This window comes from Watersipora subatra, chromosome 4, assembly GCF_963576615.1.
Source record: "Watersipora subatra chromosome 4, tzWatSuba1.1, whole genome shotgun sequence".
In the NCBI taxonomy this organism is placed as follows: domain Eukaryota; kingdom Metazoa; phylum Bryozoa; class Gymnolaemata; order Cheilostomatida; family Watersiporidae; genus Watersipora; species Watersipora subatra.
Genome location: NC_088711.1, coordinates 63336890 through 63361386, shown reverse-complemented (window position 1 = coordinate 63361386; position 24497 = coordinate 63336890). Strand labels below are relative to the sequence as shown.

Genomic DNA, 24497 nt, shown 5'->3' with positions numbered 1-24497 from the left:
TGAGACAATACCATAGACAGCGATACATTGAGACAATACGATAGACAGCGGTACATTGAGACAATACCATAGACAGCGGTACATTGAGACAATACCATAGACAGTGGTACATTGAGACAATACCATAGACAGCGGTACATTGAGACAATACCATAGACAGCGGTACATTGAGACAATACCATAGACAGTGGTACAATGAGACAATACCATAGACAGCGGTACATGGAGACAACACCATAGACAGCTGTACATTGAGACTATACGATAGACAGCGGTACATTGAGACAATACCATAGACAGCGGTACATCGAGACAATACCATAGACAGCGGTACATCGAGACAATACCATAGACAGCGGTACATTGAGACAATACAATAGACAGCGGTACATTGAGACAATACCACAGACAGCGGTACATTGAGACAATACCATAGACAGCGGTACATTGAGACAATACCATAGACAGCGATACATTGAGACAATACCATAGACAGCGGTACATTGAGACAATACCATAGACAGCGGTACATTGAGACAATACCATAGACAGCGGTACATTGAGACAATACCATAGACATAGTGCCATAGGCACAGTAACGCTATGCATGAGCTAATGTAAGGGAATATTTATATCAAGCAGTTTTGCAGTTGCAAATAGCGTGGGAGAATGTCATATACGTGTATATAAGAATACAACAATAGAGATGCCAGATGTTTTTTTTTCATAAGTTGGCCACTAGCTGCGCAGCATATATTTAGACGTTGCGCCTTGCACAGAAACTACAATCTACTGAAAGCAATAGCCTTGGATGACCTATATATGATGGATGACCTATTTATGACTGGTCCTGAACTCCTTGATATGCACCAGTAATTATTTCAAAACATGTTATCAGCTGTTACAGTTTCCAAGAAAAATACTTGAAAAGCTTTATTTGAACTTTGATAAGGGCAAGCGACCAGCCAAAATGCCTTGTCACGCAGAGGTTGCCATGCAGATAGTGACTCTTCCCGGCTCCACCATAACATTACGGACACGCAAGACGCTGTTCATTGACTTTAACATATGCGATTACCTCTAGTGTTCTTCACCAATTACTTTCTTGAAAGAGTTTGTCAGCTTTGAGAGAGGTCTGGGCAGCGGCTATAACAAAAAGAGCTTCTCTATTAGTCACAAGTAGGCTTGGTCAGAGACTAAACAACACAACATTTCAACAGCAATCTTCAAAAATACAGCTATCAGAGAATTGGTTAGTTATCTTTACGCAAACCAACGAGGAATATCAGAATCGGGCAAAATGGAGAAATGCAAACAAAACGTGATTGAATTAACAAGGCAGTTCTCCTCTCCAACTACCTCCAGTTTATACGTGTATATCATAAAGAAACACCTGCACAGTCCACTTTGAAAACTAGCACAGGTTCCTCTTTAGAATGACTCAACGCGGTTGGCCTTGTTGAGGAGGAAGTTATAAATGTATGGAGAGGCAAGCTAAACAGACGCTGCAGCAAGAACCTGAGTAGAACATAGAAGAGTATAGACAATCGTGTAAACATCGTTTTATATAAAGCCTCACTTCCGGTGGCGGCACTTGTTCAGAAAATTTACATACACTTGCATTGAACTGAACCATTTTTAACCTTTTTGAAGCTTAGAACTAGGGCTAAAAAATAAATATTGACTAGAGGACTTTTATATTAGTCTAAACTAACAAAGAAGTTTAAATTTTAATCCTTTCGCAGGCAAGTTTTTTTTGGGTTTTTTGAGACCCCTTGCGCAAATAAATTTTTCAAAAATCGATTTTTAAAAAATCCCTGATACACTCTTATTTATGATATTGTAAATGTGTATTATGTGTTTATGATACAGGTAAATACAAATAAACGTGTTTCAAGTCAATTCTTCTCATAACTGTTTCTCTAGCTATGGTGCTTTTGGAAGCATTTGCTCTTGCAGAGGCCTGATTAGTACAGTGAAACATGGATAACTCGCCCTCGGATATAGCGAACACATGGTTAACTCGAATGGATTTGCTTGGTCCGTTCCCACGCAATGATAAATGGCTCTATATAACTCGAACTCAACACTGTTAATTCGAACTGTTTTTTGCCCAACGGCTACCGAAACGGTTGCTATCGCTTTAGAAAATCACTTTATTCCAAGCCATAGAGGTAAACCTCAACTTTTCGTAATTCATAAGCGTCGTTATTACCACCATCAGCAAAATATTTTTGTCAACGACTTTTCTAAAGGTTTGGTGAAATTTGATTTATACCAAACATCCGCGTAGCAATCGCCCTTCGGAAGCGAGGTAAAGTGAGGTAATCTTTGCATAAACTTCAAGAAAAATCGGCAAAATTGATTGTGGGTGAAACGCTCAAAAGAAAAAGATGTTTTTTCTTTTGAGCATTTCAACAACGATCAAGTTTTGCCGATGTCAATCTAAAAAAAACGTCTTGGCAATAACATCACCTCAAACAACGAACCAATCTCAAGTGATAGAAAAATCTCTATACTTTTTGATAAAAACGTTTTAAACTTTACATTAGAAGCATTTAATTTGAAACAAGCCATTTGTGCTTTTGATTTATATTATAAATTGTATAAGTATCTACTAATAAATAAGTAAATACATGGACTTGTGACAGTGCTCTGATAACTTGAACGCTCTGATAATTCGAACACTTTTGCTCGGTCCCTTGAAGTTTGAGTTATTCGAGTTTCACTGTATATAAATTTCTGATAAGTAGTCCAGGCACTAGCATCACTGCCACCTCCATGAGTATGAAAACTGTCACTAGCTTCTCTATCACTTTCACTCTCAGATTCCGATGCAAAATCTCTCCAGTCACAATCTGAACCAGATTCACAAGTTAAAAAGATTAAAAAGATTATCACAATCAGCTGATATTATCCTATTACTGCTAGCACTAACACTACTACTCCTTGCAGCATTAGAGAGACGTGGGTAATTTTGTTTGGAGAGCGCCATGGCACTAAAAGAAAGTTGTTGCACTCTGGGAAAACATTCAGAAAGCAGAAACAAAAGCAGAAACAAGCTACAAACAAAATTACCAATTTTATTTAAAAACGTTTTTATTTCAGATTTTTCATTCGTTTAATATTGGAAAAACGATTGTTTTTTTCTCAAAACGGCTTATTTTTTAGTTTCTAACAACGACCAATATATTGTAGTTTACTAGTAGTAACAAAATTTAACAGAAAAGGCTATTAACCAACCAAAAATCGATTTAAAAAAACTTTCATGCGGCGACAAAATAGTCGCTCTTCCCATTGTCGTCAGTATCGCAAAACGACAATAATGTCGCTCTGCCTGCAAAAGGGTTAATAATAATTAAAAAATTAATTATTATTCAAAAACTGGATTTCCTAATTATTTGGTATACAATGTTGAAGTTTTTTTAAACATCTAGGAAAGGAAAACTTCTAATATATGGGAATCACCAACAAAGTAAAAATTGGAGAAGTAAAATTGTGATGGTTAAGTAACCCTAGCTAATTTTTGAAGTAGGTTTGTAGAAGTTGAAAGTTAGTGTCTCAATAATATACTATCAATTGGAGGCGTGGCATTTCCGCTGCCAGGTCTAACCAGCTATCACATCATTGTCTAAACCAGGGGTGCCCAACCAGTCGATCGCGATCTACCAGTCGATCTTCAAGTGCTTGGCAGTCGATCGCGGGATGATTTTAGGATAACATATAATTACAACATAAAATAATAATTATTCACTAACTAGCAGCAACTACTATTGCTGCACAGCACTTTACTAAACTACTGCACTAAAAAAGTAGTTTTAATAATAACATTATTTACCTATTATCGTTGTTTATGTATAGTCGTGTTTGATTGTGTATTTCAAGACCAACAAAAATACACGTGAACGCCATTCATAAGTTCCCAGCACAGGACCGCAGAAAAAGCCGATAGGTCCGCACTCGATACAAAACCGTGTATAGTTCTTCATGCACCCAAAATAACTTTTGTTAAAATGTTATGCAGCTTTCTGCTAGCAGTCGATCTCGTTTTTTCTTTTTGAATAAAAACATAAACCCATAAATGAGTGTTAAGACAAATCTGAAACGACAAAAAACCTATCACTTCCACAAGGAATGGGAAGAGGATTATTTCTTTGTCATTTCCAACTCTAAATGCATGTGCCTCATCTGCCAAGCCATCATCTCGCTTCCTAAGAAGGGTAACCTCGAAAGGCATTTCACAACCATGCATAAAAGGTACGAGAATGATTTTCCTGCCCAAAGTGAATTAAGGAAAATAAAATTAAAGGAATTGAAATCGCAACTAGCTGCACAGCAGTCTATTTTTACCAGGCCAAATACGAGAGGCAAAGCAGCTAAGATAGCATCATATCGAGTTTGCCAAGTTCTTGCCAAGCATAAGAAACCATTTCAAGATGGAGCAATGGTCAAGGAAGCATTTATGGAAGCTGCTGATTCATTGTTTGTGGATTTTAAAAACAAAGATGAAATCATGTCCGCAATCAAAAACGTTCAGTTATCGAGAAGTACAATGACAAGGCGATGTGAGGAAATAGAGAAGAACGTCACAGCCCAGTTGCAGAGAGATATTGCCATGTGTGAGTGTTTTTCACTTCAGTTTGATGAGTCAACAGACTCTGTGGATGTGGCACAGTTGTGCCTTTTCATAAGAATGATGTTCGATAACATGACTGCAAAAGAGGAGCTGCTTTGCATCTTGCCTCTTAAAGGACATACACGAGGTGAAGACATATTTCAAGCATTCATGGAGTTCGTTAACAAAATCCAACTGCCGCTAGGTAAGCTTGTTTCCATTACAACCGATGGGGCACCCGCTATGGTGGGCTGTAGTAATGGGTTTATAGCTCATTGCAAACAGAATGACACTTTTCCAGACTTTATTCATTATCATTGCATCATCCACCAGCAGGCTTTATGTGGGAAAGTATTAAACATGCAGGAGGTGATGGATATTGTCATGAAGATTGTTTGTTCAGTTCGAGCAAGGAGCCTACAGAGGAGACTTTTCCGCGCTCATATGGAAGAGGCTGACGCAGAACACACAGATCTGCTGCTTCATACAGATGTGAGGTGGTTGAGCAGAGGTAGATTTTTGGAAAGATTCAGAGAGCTATTGCCTGATGTAAAAGAGTTTCTCAAACAATCTAAACATGCGGAATATGCACAGCTTGAAAATGAACAGTGGCTCATGGATTTGGCTTTCCTTACTGACATTACTGCTCTTCTGAATGAGCTGAATTTAGAGCTGCAGGGAAAAAACAAAAATGTAATTAACATGATCAGCTCTGTGAACGCATTTAAACGCAAGTTACAGCTGATCTCAACCAAGCTTGAACGCCAGGACTTGCGCTACTTTCAACACATGAACTCCGAACTTGCGCGTCAGGGCAAAACCTCTGCAGAACTCAATAGTGCACATTACATTCAGCAGGTGCAAAGCATTTCATCAGAGTTTGACAAGCGCTTCAATGACTTTGCATCAGTTGAGCCTGTTGCCACATATATGTGTTTCCCATTTGCCACAGACATAGATGTGGAGGACATTGCCTTCAAAATGGGAGCACTCTTTCAGCTGGATACAACTGCATTGGAAAATGAAATAGTCTCCCTTCAAAATGACATAGAGATGAAATCCAGGGCAACCACTGAGAGGGAAAAATTGTGGGGATTGTTGTTAGAGGAGAAGTATCCAAACATAAGAAGATGTGCTTTTAATTTATCAGCCTGCTTTGGATCAACCTACCTGTGTGAATCTGCATTTTCTTACATGAAGATAATAAAATCAAAATACAGATCCACCATGACAGATGACCACCTACTGGCGTGTATGAGGCTTGCAACAACCTGCTACTACCCTGACTATAAGAAACTAGCTGCATCCTCCCAGTGCCAGGTTTCTCACTAAGGTAGAGAATGAATGTTTTTCCTTTAAAATTATGTTACTTACTGGATCACTGCATTATATAAGCATATATGTGGAACTTAATAAAGGTGATAGGCTCACCACTACAGGCTCAAGTTTGTTTTTAATTTTTTGTTTTGGGGCTTCGCTAGACTAGTCGATCTTTGAAGGCAGGCAAATATAAAAGTAGATCACATGTCTAAAAAGGTTGAGCACCGCTGGTCTAAACTCTTGTAATCTTAGATGCTGACTTGCAACAAAATCTACATTACAGTTATTTGGTATCAAAGGATTCACTATGTCTTACTCAGCTGTGTTGTATGTGCAAAATATCTGGAAATGTGATTACAAGCTCTTAAAAGCTCAAAAACGAACAGTTAATCGCCGCCATCACGAGACCGCCGTAGATTAGAATCTCTTTCCAAAGTGGCTTAAATGGGACGTAATTGTACAAGATGGCTTCTGTTTACACTTTCACGCAACCTCATTCGTTGAAATATTTTCACAAATATACTTCACGCATTCACTAAAACCATGTCTATTGTTCTTACATGTTCCAACATGTTCTATTGTCTATTTCATTATCATTGTAATGTTGTTACTTTGAGCACTGATATTTCAAAACCTACCATAAAAATTCGTTTAACTTGTAACCTTAGCTCGAAGGAGTGCATATCGTCCTCTGATAAACATGACGAGCCTGTTGGTCACCTGTGATAATCGAAAAATGCTGCAGAAATTATTCGCGCTGTTTGGCAGGAAGTATGGGTAACATAATCAGATTATGACTAGACAATTAGACCAAGCCGAAACAAAACTGTAAACTAGCGAGCGTCTATATTTGGTAAGTGCTCTTCGGTAAAACCCGAAGTGTTTGTCATCAACTAGTGCAACGAGAAGTTTTATATTTAGTCTTTTATTGGCCTTTCAATTTTTGCTTTTTGAGCTTTTAAGAGCTTGTAATCACATTTCCACATATTTTGCACCTACAACACAGCAGAGTAAGATATGGTCAATCTTTTGATACCAAATAACTGCAATATGAATTTTGTTGCAAGTCAACTTTTAAACTCAGGCAAGAGCCTGCTGCAAATGAGGAACCAATGAAGATCGCTGTATAATGTAGATATGATTGATGGCTGCTACTTCAGAAATGTTATGCCAAAAGCAGGTACACACATTTGGCAAGAGCCAAGCAGCATTACGACATCACTAGGTCAGCATTGGCTAATGTAGATTACATTGGCTAAGTATTTATATCAAGCAAGGTCTGTGAAAAAATCATATATGGAAGCAGAAAGTAGTAATTCACACCAACTGCTTGTACTGTCTCCAGCAATGGTTGCCGTTTATGAACACCAACACTGATTATGAAAAGAGAAACACTGCTAAGGAGTTCATACCCTTCATTTACAGACAGTTCATCAGCCGTAATTGTTAGTGTAAAAATAAAACTATTTAGTCAACAGGTTTGCTTCACTTAAAAGCAAGTTTAAACTGGTTTGATGGTTCAACATTTCAACAGCAAGCAATAGGCTGCCAGAAGATCTGCAACAAAAACATTTTTATTAAAGATGTTTACCCTTCAGGCTTCAAGCAATAAGCAACGAGCAACTCCAGCCATATTTGTCTCCCGAATCGAGCCGTTAATCTAGGAAACTCCTCTCGCTAGTGGCTCTCTATTAAATATTTGTTTGAAACGCAGCAGAACACCCTCCCCCTCCATGTCACGCACGACAAAACTGCAATTATTGAAAAATCTGTGATACGCCGAGAGAATAGAAAAAGACGAGAGAATAGAAGAAGACGCAGGCAGTAGCAACCCTAGAAACAATTACAAGCATTGGCATTGGGTTGAAGTAATTTGTTGTATCCAATTAATTATTTACCCGTGTCAATGGTTTTATAGCTATCTTATTTGCTCCGGCTAACAATTGACTGATTCATTTAAAGATGCTTCACAAAGATTCACTAAGTATATTTACTAATATACAATGACAGTTTCATAAATTGGTAATTTTTGACATGATTGGGTACACAATGGTACAGAATAAGCAAGTCCGTAAGGTCTATCTATAGTGAATAAGCACAGGTGTGGCGATACATCAGCAAATGCTGTTGCTTGAGATTGTTTTATTCTATGCTATTGAACTTTTGCATTATATAAAAAGCATTAAACTCATGCTAGAAATGTTTCATCGGTATTATTTTTAGACCTTCAAAAAGCATTTACCGTGTCGGTCAGATACCAATGATCACAGCATGTACAAGGTAGCTCCATGTTTAGGGTACGAGTAGAGAATACAAAAGCGTCTCAAATCACTAATAACAATTTTTTAAAAGGAACCGAATCTGCTGAGATCACTTGGTTATTACAATTGGCTGCTTTACGATGAACCCATTGGTCAATATGCAAAGGTGAACCAATCATCCAATGCAAGCTGCTAAGAAAAACTAAATACATTTTCAATAGTATACAATTCCAGATTTAAGTTTAATCAATAACAAATTAATTTTTTTAATTCTAAATTTAGGCACGCAGATGAAGAAAACGCTATCTTATTAGAAGTAAGTAAAACTAGATCACATAACCATAACAAAATAATAATTCCAACATGTGAGTACCGTAAAACCTCTAATTGAACGCCGCCTCTATTTAAACACCACCTCTATTTGACTGCCACTACGAGAGAAGGGTTGAAAAATAGAGCGCCACTCTCTATTTGAACGCCACCTCCATTTGACCGCCACTATGTCTATCTTTAATCTTTATGAACCTATAATATCAAGTGATCAGTAGAAAAGTGTCTACAAAATCGTATAAATAATGAATCGTTTACATTAATAACTATCAATTCTCTCGTTGTCCAACTCCAAAGCTTTTCGCTTTTTCTTTTAATGTTTGAAAGCAACACCATAGAAATAATCAATAACGGTCTCAGGCTAATAATAGTTCCTTGTTTAACGCGGTCTATCTACTTCGAAGTAGCCTACATATATAAAACCGGTTCAAATTTATGATGATAGATAAACTTTCAAAGCAACGCCATAGAACTACTGACTATTTCAAACTAATAGTAGTTCATTGTTTAATGCTGTCTTAATACTTCGAAGAACATGCATATAAAAAACGGTTTGCAAGTTTTGGGCCAAAGGTTACGGTTAGCGAGCAAACTTTTACGCGTTGTATTTGTGCTAAATGCATCGCGTAAAATTTTCGCTCTGCAAAAAATTGTTTGAACGCTAATATCGACTAGTTCAGCAGTGCAGAAGAAGAGTTGAGGCCAGAAGATATTGTGGAAAGTATTGGACAGCTAGAAGATGTTCGTTCCATCGAAAGCAACAATAATAATGCAGATATTTGAGCAAACGATGCAAATCTTTTTGTTTTAAAAACGTTAATTTTTGTTTCTGCATGGTTCAGTTATGGTTCGTTTATGTCACTTATTCATGAATACATATTTATATCATTTGACAGATTATCATTATATAACTTTTAAATATGCAGAATTACAGCATGTTATTTAATAGCATCCTTGCAGTTATCTTAAACCATAACTGCCACGAACAACTTTTATCGTATTTACTAGGTAAATCAGACGTGCTGATTCCGATTTTGTAATCAAAATAAAGATTAGGCCACTAACTTTCAGAGTAACGAAGGACTTTTTATAGCGTTTTAATATCGATCTCGAAAACAACACGATCAGCATAACAAGCTCCGCCCATAAATACGTGACGTAACCTAGCTTTTTAAGAACAGAAGTTACGTAGGGATGTTTAGACCGATTTAGAATAATAGAGATGGGTGTTTTAAAATCCATTAATATCTAAATTCAGCCTTAAAAATAATATCAGTCTTTTCTGAAAGGTAGATAAGCTAGTTAGCATTGCATATTTAAAAAGCGCGATAACAACGCTAGCTTGTGATAAAACCGCGCTTTTTGAGCTCATTTTTCTCGGCGTCCAGCCCATTTAAATGTCATGTAACAAGCTGCGAGCAATTTTAAATAGTTAATATCCCTTTCATAAAAAACTGAAATTATTTTACAGGCTGGATTTAGATAATAATGGGTTTTAAGACACCCATCTCTATTATTCTAAATCGGACTAAACATTCCTAACTTCCGTTTCTGAAAAAGCTAGGTTTCGTCACATATTTATGGGCGGAGCTTGTAATGCCGATTGTGTTGTTTTCGAAACGGGTATTGAAGCGCTTTAAAAAAGCCTAAATGACTTTGAAGGTTAGTGGACTAATCTTTATTTTGAGTACAAAATCGGAATCAGCGTGTCTGATTTACTTAATAAACACAATAAAAGTTGTTTGTGACAGTTATGGTTTAAAGGTTGACTTGCAACAAAATTCACATTACAGCTATTTGGTATCAAAAGATTCACTATGTCTTACTCTGCCGTGTTGTAGGTACAAAATATGTGGAAATGTGATTACAAGCTCTTGAAAGCTCAAAAACGAACAGTTAATCGCCGCCATCACGAGACCGCCGTAGATTAGAATCTCTTTCCAAAACGGCTCAAACGGGACGTAGTTGTACAAGATGGCTTCTGTTTACTATCACACAACCTCATTCGTCGAAATATTTTCACAAATATACTTCACGCATGCAATAAAACCATGTCTATTGTTCTTACGCGTCTGTTTTACCATCATTGTGATGCTGTTACTTTGAGTACTGATATCTCAAAACCTACCGTAAAAATTTGTTTAATTTTTAACCTTAGCTTGAAGGAGTGCATATCGTCCTCTGATAAACATGAAGAGCCTGTTGGTCACCTGTGATAACCGAAAAATGCTGCAGAAATTATTCGCACTGTTTCGCAGGAAGTATGGGTCACATAATCAGGTTACGACTAGAAATTTAGGCCAAGCCGAAACAAAACTGTAAACTAGCGAGCGTCTATATTTGGTAAGGGCTCTTTGGTAAAACCCGAAGTGTTTGTCATAAACTAGTGCTACGAGAAGTTTTATATTGAGCCTTTTATTGGTCTTTCAATTTACGTGAGAACATCACGTGACAAAACAATAACCAAATGTAATGACTACGCCAGAGAAATAAACTGATTTCAATCTACGGCGGTTTTGTGATGGCGGCGATTAACTGTTCATTTTTTAGCTTTTAAGAGCTTGTAATCATATTTTCACATATATTTTGCACCTACAACACAGCAGAGTAAGAGATGGTGATCCTTTTGATACCAAATAACTGTAATGTGAATTTTATTGCAAGTCAACCTTTAACAAAGCTTATAATGGATCGATGCCCAAAACTCCTCTTCTAGTGTACATAAAAAGCTAATTTTGGCTGCAAACTGTAGCAAACATATCAATGAGTGCAAACACTGCAATGAGCTTTTAAGCAACATTGGTAAATATAGGGACAAAATAAAAATATGTCTTCAAATTTAGAATGAAATAAAAATTGAAAATGCCAACAAATTGCAAAGAAGAGCTCTGGCTATAAATTTATCGCAGGTCAATTGCAAGCAATAGATATCGACTCGTAGGGATATTTCTCAGTTTCTCGATGCATATTTATTAAAAGATCTTTAATAAGTCAGAGGTAAGTTAGCATATTTATTGCATCCAAAAGGTTTAATATCGCTCTACCAGAAAATGAGGGCAAAATATAGGCGACATTCGCTTCGCCCGTAATAGGGTTAAATTTACCTTTTGAAAATTCTGACGAGCCATTTGAAAAATACAATGCCAGCCTCTATTTGAACGCCATCTCTATTTGACCGCCACTACAGAGGAAGAGTTGAAAAATAGAGCGCCATGGCGTTCAATTAGAGGTTTTACGGTATATACATTAATTGGAAATTGGTTGCTTTACTGAATAAGCTACTACATTTTCTCTCCCTCAATGACTTTCCCTGTGTGACATGATCTGAAAAAGGCAGGGGCTTATGATTTTAGTGAGTCTGGCGAGTTGTGAAGCGTGGCTAATTTTTAAACTACATACCATCTTGTACAACAATATATTCCCTTCAAAATAATATCCAAAGTCATTTTTGTAAAATATGCTAACTTGGCCTCTCCTTTATAATGACCAAAGGTATAGCATCACCCATAGCTATTATATAGGCATGTAGATGCTTTCGTCTGCATAACATGGAGTAACGCTAATTTCTAAAACAACTATTGTGACAGTTGTTAGGGCCAACATAGTCTTATTAGAGGAGCCAACCAACGGCAGGCTTGTGATTGTTGCATTTATTTTGGAGCGAAAAGCAATGGAATGGGGAATCCCCGACTAGTCAGTATTGGCTTGCACTACAGCATACAAAAGGTGAGCAAATAGAAGCCACTACCCAGAAGCTATCAGCAATGAAAAGGCCATTGTGGGGCTTTGCGCGCCACACAAGAGTTAACTAGCGGAGCTATCTACCAAGTTCATAGGACAACCAACACAAGCTAAAAGTGCTCCTACTTAGCTGGTCTTTCACAACCTAATTTGGTTAAAGATGTTTTTCAATTCCCTGCGTGTTGAAGGCGTGTATACGAAGAGGACATGCACGTGTACACACAAAGTGTGTGTGGGATCATGTATAGGGCACACATGTAGCACATGGGTACATGTAGGGAGCATGCATAGGTACACATACAGAGCACGCACGGGTATATATAGATGGGACATGTGGGTCCACCTAGAGGGCACGGGTGGTTACACGTAAAAAGTGTGGTTATATGTAGAAGGCACATGTAGAGAGAACGTGTTTGGGTGCATGTAGACAGCGTGTGTGGGTGCATGTAGACAGCGTGTGTAGGTACATGTAGAAGGGAGGGCAGGGCATGCAAGGGAACATGTAGAGGGGAGGGCATGCGAGGGTACATGTAGAGGGTAGGGCATCCAAGGGTACATGTAGAGGGAAGGGCATGCGAGGGTACATGTAGGGGACATGGTAGGTATACATAAGGAGCTAGAATTACAATTGCGTACTTCTCATGAGTTTAGGAAATATAAGGTAGTTTTGGCTTGGTTTAGGCGCACAATGGTACATGAGAACCAAGTCTGGTAGGGTTAGTAGACAGTAGATAAGAGCATTCGTGGTGACACATCAACTAAAGCTATAGCTAGAGATATTTAATTTTTTAAGGCTATGACAACCGATTGCATGCCTTACAGCACGTGCATCTTTATATGTTACACAGATTTTATTGGATTTGTTCGCGGATCGTCGATAGAGTATTCGTCGCATCGGTGACAGATTGCTGAAAGCAGCAAGTAGAAGATAATTACAAGTTTTTGAATATGTATAGACCTAAATATCACGCTCCTCCCCATTCCTTGATAAATACCGTAAACCTGTATTTGAACATCACTTTTATTTGAAGGTTACCCCTATTTGAGCGCCACTATAGTAGGTTTGGAAAATAGAGCGCCACCCTTTAATTGAACGCCACTTCTATTTGACCGCTACTTTTATTTGACCACCGCTATTTGACATTCTTAATCTTTATGGACCCATAATAGCAAGTGATCTGTAGAAAAGTGTCCATAAAACCTGCTAATAATATCTCGACTACATCAATAACAATTAATTAATTCGTTGTTTCTTTTCGTAAAGAAGTCCGTTTTCAACTCCAAGCCTTTAGGTCTTTTCATTAAAACCTTTGCTTGCATCGCCATAAAATAACTAGTATCCAGGCTAATAGTAGTTCCACGTTTAACGCGGTCTTGATACTTCGACTTACTGCATGTGAAAAACGTTTTACCAATTACAATGCTTTGGATGACTTGTGCTAAGCGTGCATGCGACTAAAAGTTTATCATTATTTTCGTGATAAGTTTTTTTAGATAGCAACGTGAAAAAGTTTTGCTCGGCTAAAAAACTGTTTGGACGCTAATATCGACTAGTTCAGCAGTGCAGAAACAGAGTAAAGGTCAGCAGGCAATGTGGAAGGTATTGAACAGCCAGAAGATGAATAAAGGTTCCATATACACGTAGAAGCAACCATCAGAACACAACCTGCCAACAAATGATGCCAATAACTTTGTTTCAAAAATGTTAATTTTTGTTTCTGCATGTATTATAATTTGTTTATGTCACTTGTTCTTGAATATATATTTGTAGCATTTGATAGGTTATTATTATAAAACTTACAAATTTATAGCATATTATTTGATAACATCATTGCGGTAATCTCATAACTCCACTTCTATTACACATAAAAAGCTAGTTTTGGCTTCAAACTAGCAAACATATCGATGAGTGCAATCTTTTATACGACCTTGTTAAATATACCCTACAGGATGAAAATATTCGATGGATATAATTATTCGCGATTTCGCGAACAGTTAATTCCGTGAATTATTAAATTTCGCGAATAATTGGTTCTATTTTTAAACACAAGGGAGAATAACTACTGCCTCAAATTAAAAACTAGCCGCTAGGCAGAAGTACTAAACGTAGCCGAGTTCCAAAACTTTTTTTACATCATCACCGGAACTTGAGTTAACCTCATTGCCATTGCATCCCACTTCTTTACAAAATTATTTAAAGAATAGAGAAAGCATAATATTATTATGCTTTATTATTCATCTTGAGGTGTTGACTGATGTTTTAAAAAAAAATCAAGGAGATTGACCAACCAGAAGCTGAGATATAGCCAGCCAAACACAGGTCTACCAAAAAACAAAAGTGTTTTGGTAATCATCAATATATGACGTATGAAATCGACTTGTGTGTCATTGGTCAATTAAGCCAACTAATGCGCTCTCCTATAACAATCACGGCGTTTTAATTGGTTTAATCCCTGGAAGTATAGAACAATCAAATTGGGCCTAACAATCATCGCTCCTAGAATTCCGAACCAGTCCCTCCGGACGTGTAGATTAGTTTTAGCATAAAATAATTACATGCGTCTATTATTTCGCAACATTTCGCTATCTTGCTAGTTCAGCTCAGTTTTGTTGTTCTCCTACTTAGCTTCCCTATTCAGACTCATCTTTAGCGTTGTTCAGATTTTTTAACTATAGCTAATAAATAGAATCAATTAAATCAATCATCAATCTCGGTTATCATTTGGAATTTTCTACAAATTATATTAGTTACATCATTTATTCTATACGCAGTTATATTATTATTTTGTATAATATGCATTATGAATATTATATAAATCATAAAAAATAATCGTAGATAAGATAATAGATCAATAGAAAAATCAAAGCAAAAGTTATCGTTTTCTTTTCTTATAGCAAGAGCAGCACGGTCAAGTTAGTCTTTTTAAGATTATGGCTGTAGTGAACTTCCAGTCTGTTAATAGTGACGATAATCATGAAAATCAACTGAATGCTGCAGTAGATACACAGTAGAAAAATGATGAAGGAACAAAAAGTCCCATTCCTATTTCGTATTCTAAACAAACTGCAATCGCGGATATCGCATATAGACTATACACGCACCGTTCGTTGAACAGATGATCTTCGGAGCATATCCGTGGAGATCGAGTTAAAATTTGAAGCACAATAGTCAAAATCTGCTCTTCTGCTTTAAAAAATCATGGCGAGGGGTTGTGGGCAAATGCCTTTACCACACAATGTTTGGATGATTTTCCTGAGAAACCAGAGCTAGTATGTAAATTATTTACTATCGCGAGAAGCGTTTCACATCTCGTAGCCAAAACAATCATTATAAGTAACGGTGGTAAGGGTGCGCAACTCCGGCACATGACCATTAAGTCGATTTTATACGTCATAGTTTTCGGGATTTTCGAAGGGTTTTCCTCTGATTCTTTATTAGGTAGACCTGTGTTTGGCTGTCTATATCTCAGCTTCTAGGGGGTCAATCTCCTTGATTCTTTTTTTAGAACATCAGTCAACACCTCAAGATAACTAATAAAGCATAATAATATTATGCTTTCTCTATTCTTTAAGGGTTTCACAAGTTATTCGGCATGGCGTCGTCATCGCAAAAATATCTCTTACAGTCTTATTACATTGAAATCAACTCCATTAACTTCTAATATCGAAGTTGATGACGATAATGATTCTGATCTGGACATTATAGTATGTGTTTGATTTGCAGTGCAGATACATTTTTTCATAATTAACTGCGTTAGTTCATTCTCTTGTTTAAAAACTGATCGCTTTCGTTCAATACTCCAGCTATTGTTTTTGTACTTCCTTTACACTTATTAATATTTTTCTTTTTTGTGTTGACTGCAGATTGAGAATGAAACAGAATCTATTCCAATTACGAAAACTAGAGACAAGTAGTAATATTCACCAAGGCAGGAATATTGGCAGAGAAGCAACCAGTCAACCTAGACCCCTTCATCAACAACTCCTTGATATCGCTGCAGCAAACATGATTATATTATACATATATTCTATTTCATGTGTAGATATATTATAATTTATTACAAACTTGAGTTTACAAATATAATATTTGAAATACAAATAAAATTTTACAAACAATGAATGAAGTAAATAAAAACAGTTTAGCCCATGTGGCGGTCTGGCAATAAAATTAAACCGATACTCTTGATAAGTAAATAGGCCTACTAGAGTATAATGGTGCTCTCTGACTAGTTATTTTGGTAATAGCAGCTCTATATCGCTGTCACTGTCTCGAGTAGATGTTAAAGGCAATTCTCTCGCTACCACATGGCTGGTAAGGGAGTTATCATCAGAACTCTCCTCGTGGCTCACCATTGCAAAGTTTCACCGGTTGGCCAAAAATTTGTGCTCGTAAAGGCGTTGTTCCTTTTTTAAAACAGATATATTATCCTCGTAAGTAGCTGCAGTCACTTCTACCTCAATTGAAAGACCTCCCTGAATGATTGGTGATCTTCTAGTAATGACATCCACCACCTTTGCAGTCATTGTGCCTCCGGGTATGATGAAAAGCTGCTTACTCTACTTATTTCACGGGTAGGTGACCAACCGTTGTTCAGTCTGCGTTTATTAGCTTTAGTGCAAATAGGTTGTGCAGATTATTGGGCTCTCTCTCAAACGAAAACAAATAACGAAGCGGTAGGAATGGAAAAAATAAATATTGCATTTTACCAAAGAACCAAAGTAAAATTCAATTATTAATTTAGTAAAGGGTTTTGAAAAAAAAACATTACTTACCACAAGTTGTTGGTTCATCAAAGGCCTCCAAATCGATGAATATTCGTGAAAACCTCTGGACGCAGCAAGAAATTTATAGCTTAGCATGATCGACTCATAGTTGTCAGCTAAATAGAAATCCGAACGCGTGGTGTACTCATGTGCAGCTAGCAATACGCATTGCTCTATTGCTAGCCGCAATAGAGTTAACCCTTAATAGAGCGTGATTGTGTTCATCTGCGAATAAATTAGTCCGCGAATATGCATGAAAAAGGCAATTTGCGCAAAACTTGACTCCGCGAATATTTTCATCCTGTAGGGTAGTTTTGCAAGCAGTAGATATCAACTGATAGAAACATGTACCAGCTTCCTCGTGAATATTATTTAGAGTTCTACAAGTTGGAGGTAAGTTAGTAAATTTTTAGCATCCAAAAAACTTAAATGTCGCACCGCTCGAAAGAGTGCAAATATGGGCGACATTCGATTTGCTAATGAAAGGGTTGAATTAATCTTTTCAAAATTCTGAAGAAGTATTTGAAAAATACAATGACACCTTTCATATGAACATCACCTCTAATAAAGCCCACTCTAACGGAAAGGTTGAAAAATAGAGCGGCCATAGCGTTCAAATAAAGGTTTTACGGTAGTCTTTCGATATTTTGCGACGAGTGCCCCTCCAGGGTACACATAAAGAATCCAAATGAGCCGTAATATTCTTTGTTTTTGATGTGGTCATTAAAGGCACTTTGGACAAATAGAAGAACTAAATACATTATTGTGTGCGTTGTTATTGGCAGAGTAAGAGCAAACAGTAAGATAATAGTGAACAGTATTGGCATATAAAACACGAATGGCCTCCTGAGTTGAAAATTTTAAGCAAGTCTGCAAAACACGAATAGAACCAATGAAAGAGTACAAAAAGTGTACAAGCACTAGATTATAACAATGGTAGCACGACGACGGAGCCACCCGTGGTCAACCATGGCCTCCTAATCATATAGTTTAAAGTCCTGTACAGGATCAATTCGATAACTCAGCCAATTATGAATAAGCCATCAGTATTTCAAGAGTTCGTGGAGAATAGGTCAGACACACATGTGAATACTACACTAAACATGACAAATGCTGAGCCAGTGACATGTTATAAACAACCCACGGAGCTGAATACTAATGAGGTGAAAAAATGAGACAAATTCAATTATTATGGGTTTGACAATTGCCTCTATTTCTAAACGCCTGAGTCTCTCCTCTATTGCAATGTTTATCATGTACCAACAAACTCATCTAAGATAATTACTGCAGGTAGATCATCAGTTTGGGGAATGCCATATTGGCTCAGGCCACTTAGCATGCCATCTGAAAAGTTCTTTTCAGACAAGCCGAAGATCGAGCCAATATCTTGCTGGCATCACTAATAAGATGCTTGCTAAATTTGTAAAGATAAGGTGGTCAGCTCTGTGGCTCTTTAGGCTAGAAGGAAGTTTTGTTGATGATCGTATAACACTATTATTTGACGACTTGACAATATACAAATTTCAGTGCCAGTAAACTAAAAATAAACACCAAACATATCAATGAGTGCAATGAGCTTATATTCAACATTTTTAAATATAGATATAAAATAAAAATGTCTTCAAATTTAGAATGAAATAAAAATTGAAAGCTCTAACAAATTGCAAATCAAAGCACAGGCTATAATATCATCACAGATTTATTGCAAGCAATAAATAACAACTGGTAAAGATCTCTCATCTTCCCAATGCATGTTTTATTTAGAGATCTTTGACAAGTTAGAGGTATGTTAGCAGATTTATTGCAGCCATAAGTTTTAACATCACTTTACCAAAAGGGGAGTACAAAATACAGGTGTCATTCGCTTCACCCGAAAAAGTACTAAATTTATCTTCCCAGAATTCTGAAGAGCTATTTGAAAAATACAACGCCAGCCTCTATTTGAACAACGCCTCCAATTGACCACCACTAGAGAGCAAGGGCTGAAAAATAGAGCACCATGGCGTTCAATCAGAGGTTTTACGGTATTGAATGCTAGTTCTCAGTCATCTAATGATTAAAGACTATCCGAAAAGATGTCTTCATAGAGCAAATGTGAATCTAACCATCTCACCGCATAAGAGGTCACAAATATTGGGTCGAATACTCCAGCAAACCATACCTACAGTTTCATCAAATGCACCCACAAACATGCTCTCGGCCTCAGCAACTCGTCAGCCCAGTAGCAACCATCTAGCCATACGCTCTTTCCAAAAAAGACTCACATCTGAGTCTCAAATCGGAGATTTGTGAGTGGATTGTTGAATTTGGTGATGAAGTTATCAAAACTGTAGAACAAGAGAGAGAAAAGGAGAGGCAAGACCGTATGGCAGCTGAAAGGCTAGTAGCATGATAAGAGAGTAGACTGGTGAAGAATTAGAGGAGGGTAAACAGATTAGAAGAGGAACTGAGAAGAGGTTGGAAGGAACAAGGCGGACCGAGAGGCTATGGGTTTAAACAAGTGGAGAAGGTAGAAAAATGAATGACAAGATATGGAGAAACGAATAAGGGGCAAAGGAACAGGGGCAGCCATGTTAATCAGCATGAAGTTTAAGGCCAGCCACGCTGCTTAAAGCATTCTTTTTATCAAGGTAACCAAACAAAAGCAGGCATTCTAATTGCAAGCAAAAAGTGAACAAGCTTCAACTGATCAGCTATGCAGAGCATTGCATGACACTTGCACCGAACAAGGAAGTTTTGTAATAGAATGTGAGGGCCAGCCTTATCAGGATTATCAATATGAGCTCTCATGACTTGTATGAAACTTATGAGCAAAGGCTATGCTTACCTAGAAGCCGAGGCCTCAAGAGAGGGATGTAATGGCTCAGCAAACAGCCGGCAATACGCAGCAGCGTCAGCGGATACATTGCTAGTCGCTAGTCAAACCGGTATCAAGCAGTAAATGCCCTCGGAGTGCATCATACACAAATGTCATTTACCTCTGGCAATGCTTATAAATGCTACCATAAGGAATGCCAGCCCACTATGCTGAGACTGGGCCCCATCCTAACTTTCGTATGTCAGGAAATAGCAGAAGTGTCAGTGAGCGTTGTTGCTGCTTCAAATGGCGCTAACGGTTTCGGTGGAACCGAAGCACTAACAGCTGCATGCAACGGAACCCAGGCACTACTGATTGTTCCCTTGCTCTAGCAATAGCATCAGGGAAGCTTGGTTCAGCTATCTCTATGCTAATAATGTGAGTGATAGCTCTGGGCTGATGCACTATTACAGCTCCGATACTACTAGCTAGTGCATTCCAAGCAGGTACTCAAACTAGGACAAATGCAAAAGTTCACGGAAGAGTGCGTTACTACGGTACGCCCTGACATAAGAAGTAGCTGTAGTGTTTAACATGCAAGGATGGAGGTGGCTTGCTATGCAAGACATGCGCAATCAAACATAGTTTTTCTTGACAAACTCAGCTACAAAAGGCGGGTCATTCGCATGGGTATCATTTTTGTAGTAAATGGGAATAAAAAGGATAATCGCACATTTTGATTGGTCAATTCTTCTTTCTAGGCACTGGAACTTTCCACAGTTCAAATCTTTTCTCCTCATAGAAGTTTCATTGTTTCAGTGCAATCCAAATATCTAACAAACCTAACAAGATGTGAGTTCTAACAGATGAGATGAAGTCTAGGTAACACAACTGCATCCGCATAAGCCTTACCTGTTTCACTCTCTTTTGTCACCTTGACTAGCTTCACATCACTTTCCCCGGGAGTTGAACTGAAAGAGAGAACACCCGTGCGTGAGTTGCCTCAAGTTATGTGCACAATTTAGTTTTGCCAATAGCATGTTCACCTCTTAGTCTAAGAAGCTCACCATTGCATACCCTGACCTTTCCAGCTACTGAGTGTGAATGTCATTGGTAGAAGGGGGATAACAAGTATGTTCAGCAAACATCATTTGCAAAAAACCGTATTTCCTCTATCCCCAAGCTAATAACAGTGATGGAAGGTGGGGTTACTAGGTGAATGCACTAATCGAGAGAATGGTCTTGAATCATTTCATTGCTAACGGCCAAAGATTTATATACTGGCTTGTCATAAATAAACAAGCAATGCAACATCTAAACTTGACACTAATTGACAGGTACTCTCTAAGATGGTGTCATCTAAATGGCTGCTATATAAACTGAAGAGGTACCTCAACTTTTCACTACTTATTTATCCGTTAGCTCAGAAATGAACTTAATTAGTTGTTCATCTTCAGTAGGTTTATGAGGAGTCGTAGCAGATAGCAAGACCGGGCTTCGGCAATGGAGAAACGCACGCCTGTATACCAAATGCTCATGCCATTTTAGTAAACATAAATGATAGCCAAGTGAGCGAGTGATGAACGCATCCTGAGCAAACATAAATATTCAATTATAAAACATGAAATTAAAGGTTGTCTTATCTTTCATCCTATTTCATTAAAAAATGTAAAGAAATTGCCAAATAGTTTTGTTTCATTCAAGTTTTAAAATTTACTTGATAATATATGATAAAACTAGCTGAAATATCCTGCCTTGGCCAGATGAATTTTGCCGTACAATTATTGTCTTCCCACATCTACTCCTTCCTACATCTATTTCTTCCTACATCTACTCCTTCCTACGTCTATGCCTTCCTACATCTATTCCTTCCTAGCCTATTCCTTCCTAAATCTATTCCTTCCTATGTGTTCATCCATCAATCTATCTCATATGACCGTTGTATGTATTCTATTCCAAATGATGGATATATATAGATTATCTCATATGACCGTTGTATGTATTCTATTCCATATGATGGATATATATAGATTATCCCATATGACCGTTGTATGTATTCTATTCCATATGATGGATATATATAGATTATCTCATATGACCGTTGTATATATTCTATTCCATATGATGGATATATATAGATTATCTCATATGACCGTTGTATGTATTCTCTTCCGTATGATGGATATACAGTGAAACTCGGCTAACTCGACCTTCATGGGACCGAAAGAAAGTGTTAGAGTTATCAGAGCGTTCAAGTTATGAGAACACTGTCACAAGTGCATGTATTATTGTATTTATCAGTACATATACAAACTATATATAAATCAAAAGCATTGATTGCTTGTTGCAAGTTAAGGGACCTCTCATGTAATGTTTTAACAATTTTTATCAGAAAGTATAAATATTTTCCTTTTATTACTTGAGATTCGTTTGTTTGTTTTAGGTGATGTGACTGCCAGGACGTTTTCAGATTAAAATAGGCAAAACCTGATCGCGGTTGAAACTTTCAGAAAAAAAGACATATGTTTCTTTTGAGCGTTTTAACAAAAACCAGTTTAGCCCATTTTTCTTAAAGTTTATCTGAAGGTTACCTGGGTTCTCCTTGCTTGCGGAGGGCTATCCCCAAGCGGATGTTTGGTAAAATTTGATTTTTTGCAAACTTTTAGAAAAGTCATTAACGAAAATATTTTGCCGATAGTGGTAATAATGACGCCTAAGTACTACTAAAAGTTGTTGTTTATCTCTATGGCTTGGAATAAAGTGATTTTCTAAAGCGATAACAACCGTCTCGGTAGCCGTTGGGCAAAAAAACTGTTCGAGTTAACAAAGTTAAGGTCGAGTTATCTAAAGGAATTTATCATTGCGTGGGAACGGACCAAACAAATCCGTTCGAGATAACCATGTGTTCGAGATATCCGAGGGCGAGTTATCCGAGTTTTACTGTATATAGATTATCCCATATGACCGTTGTATGTATTCTATCCCATATGAAGGATATATATGAAGACCACAATGGAAAAACCAGTGATGTCACACTTTCGAGAAAATCAATTTTTAAGATTTGAGACTGGATCACGCAATCAAAATACAGTTTATGACAAATATATGTAGGTTTATTGACAGATACATAGTTTGGTGCTTATAAAATAACATTTTTAACTCAGAATATTAGTTTTTTTGTAATTCAGTGGTCAAAAATGAACATGCATGTTGGCAACGGACATCACCTATTTTTCCATTTGAATGCACTAAAAAGGTTTTGCTCAATTAAACATTATATTTTTTCCACTTCAAACTATATTTAACTATTATAATATAAGTACTGTAACACAACCAGTAATTAATAGCAGTTTAAAGTTTCACTACAATGTCTAAATTTCATCACTATCTGCTGTCACACCATCACTGGTTGTAAAATTGTCAAAATATGGTTGATTCTCTAGTTTGCAAAATTGTTTAAAAATCTGCCAATCTTGGTATTTTCTTTTGCTGACTGGCAATCGACTGATAGTAATGATAGTTGATTTAGTTCAATGAAGAAGCTTAGACGGTTTTTTAATAGCACTCTCGATGTAACTGCCAATTCACGATTCTCTATAAAACGCCATGAGCTTGCTGTTCGCATTCGCAGCTTTCACTTGACGAATAGGCCTAGTTTTCATTGGACAAGTTGTCTAGTACATCTGTTTAAGATATTCTGTGTTATTGAAGGATTTGAGCTGTTAAAGCACATAAATTACATAATTTTTTATTGTATATTTCAATACATCAGAGTCTTGGCTTTCGAATGAGCTATTGTTTGCCATGGTGAGACAGACATTGGTTGGTGTTTATAGGATTTCCCCAGAGCTCTACCGCGAAAAAGTTTACTGGCATAGTCTCGAAAATTATGACGTCACAATTCTCATATTCGTTGTTGTGTGCTCTTACCGCTTATCTATCAACTACGAAAGTGACGATAATGACGCTAGTGGCAGGCAAAGGTAGGACAACTCCAGAGAACGAATGAAAATGACAAAGGAATCAGTGTCATTAGTTCTCCATGTACATATTATTTCTATGACAAGTACCTCAAACTCCAAGAACCATACTATATTTTCCCGATAATATTATGCACTAGCTCTTTGTTTTTAATGCGATGTTAAGGGTGACGACTGAGACCAATTAATTTCAAGCATTGCGTGATCTCGCGAAAGCGCGATTGACATTTAGTCCTAGGGTCACGCAACCCGCAGGTCATAATTTAATCGATGTGATTTCATTACCTTTATCAACGACAGTACATTTATTGAAGCATAATTAATTAACCCAGAACATGTGTTTGTATTGGTCAGGCGTTAGCACGATCGCAGGCATTGTTGATTATCTAGAATCTTAGTTTATTATTAGCGCTCTCCAGGTTTAACAGCACCGATTGTCACAGAAAAACGAAGCCTCAATGGCAGCAAAAGGGATCGACGACCTAAGGCTAAATGAGAATTATGACGCCACATTTTGAGTACCTGAACCAAATTTTTTTTTTGCAAGACGAACTTTTGACACTCCGTTTTTCATAGTTCTATTATTCTTTGTGTATTGAATATAGGCTCATTCGAAAGCCAAGACTCTGATGTATTGAAATATATAATAAAAAAATTATGTAATTTATGTGCTTTAAGATAAATTGTTT

The 24497-nt window shown here is 37.2% G+C and overlaps 1 protein-coding gene across 1 annotated transcript in view; it reads right to left on the bottom strand.

Moving 5' to 3' along the window:
* Positions 1 to 667: 667 nt before the first annotated feature.
* The window catches only part of LOC137393504 (poly(A)-specific ribonuclease PARN-like), a 59417-nt gene continuing 35587 nt past the window's right edge, over positions 668 to 24497 (bottom strand). The window contains exons 17-18 of the mRNA XM_068080080.1: positions 20741 to 20799; positions 668 to 1146 (exon numbers count right to left, since the gene is read on the bottom strand). Of these exons, the coding sequence (XP_067936181.1) occupies positions 1091 to 1146; positions 20741 to 20799 (115 nt within the window). The 3' untranslated portion in view covers positions 668 to 1090. The remainder of the gene's footprint in view (positions 1147 to 20740; positions 20800 to 24497) is intronic.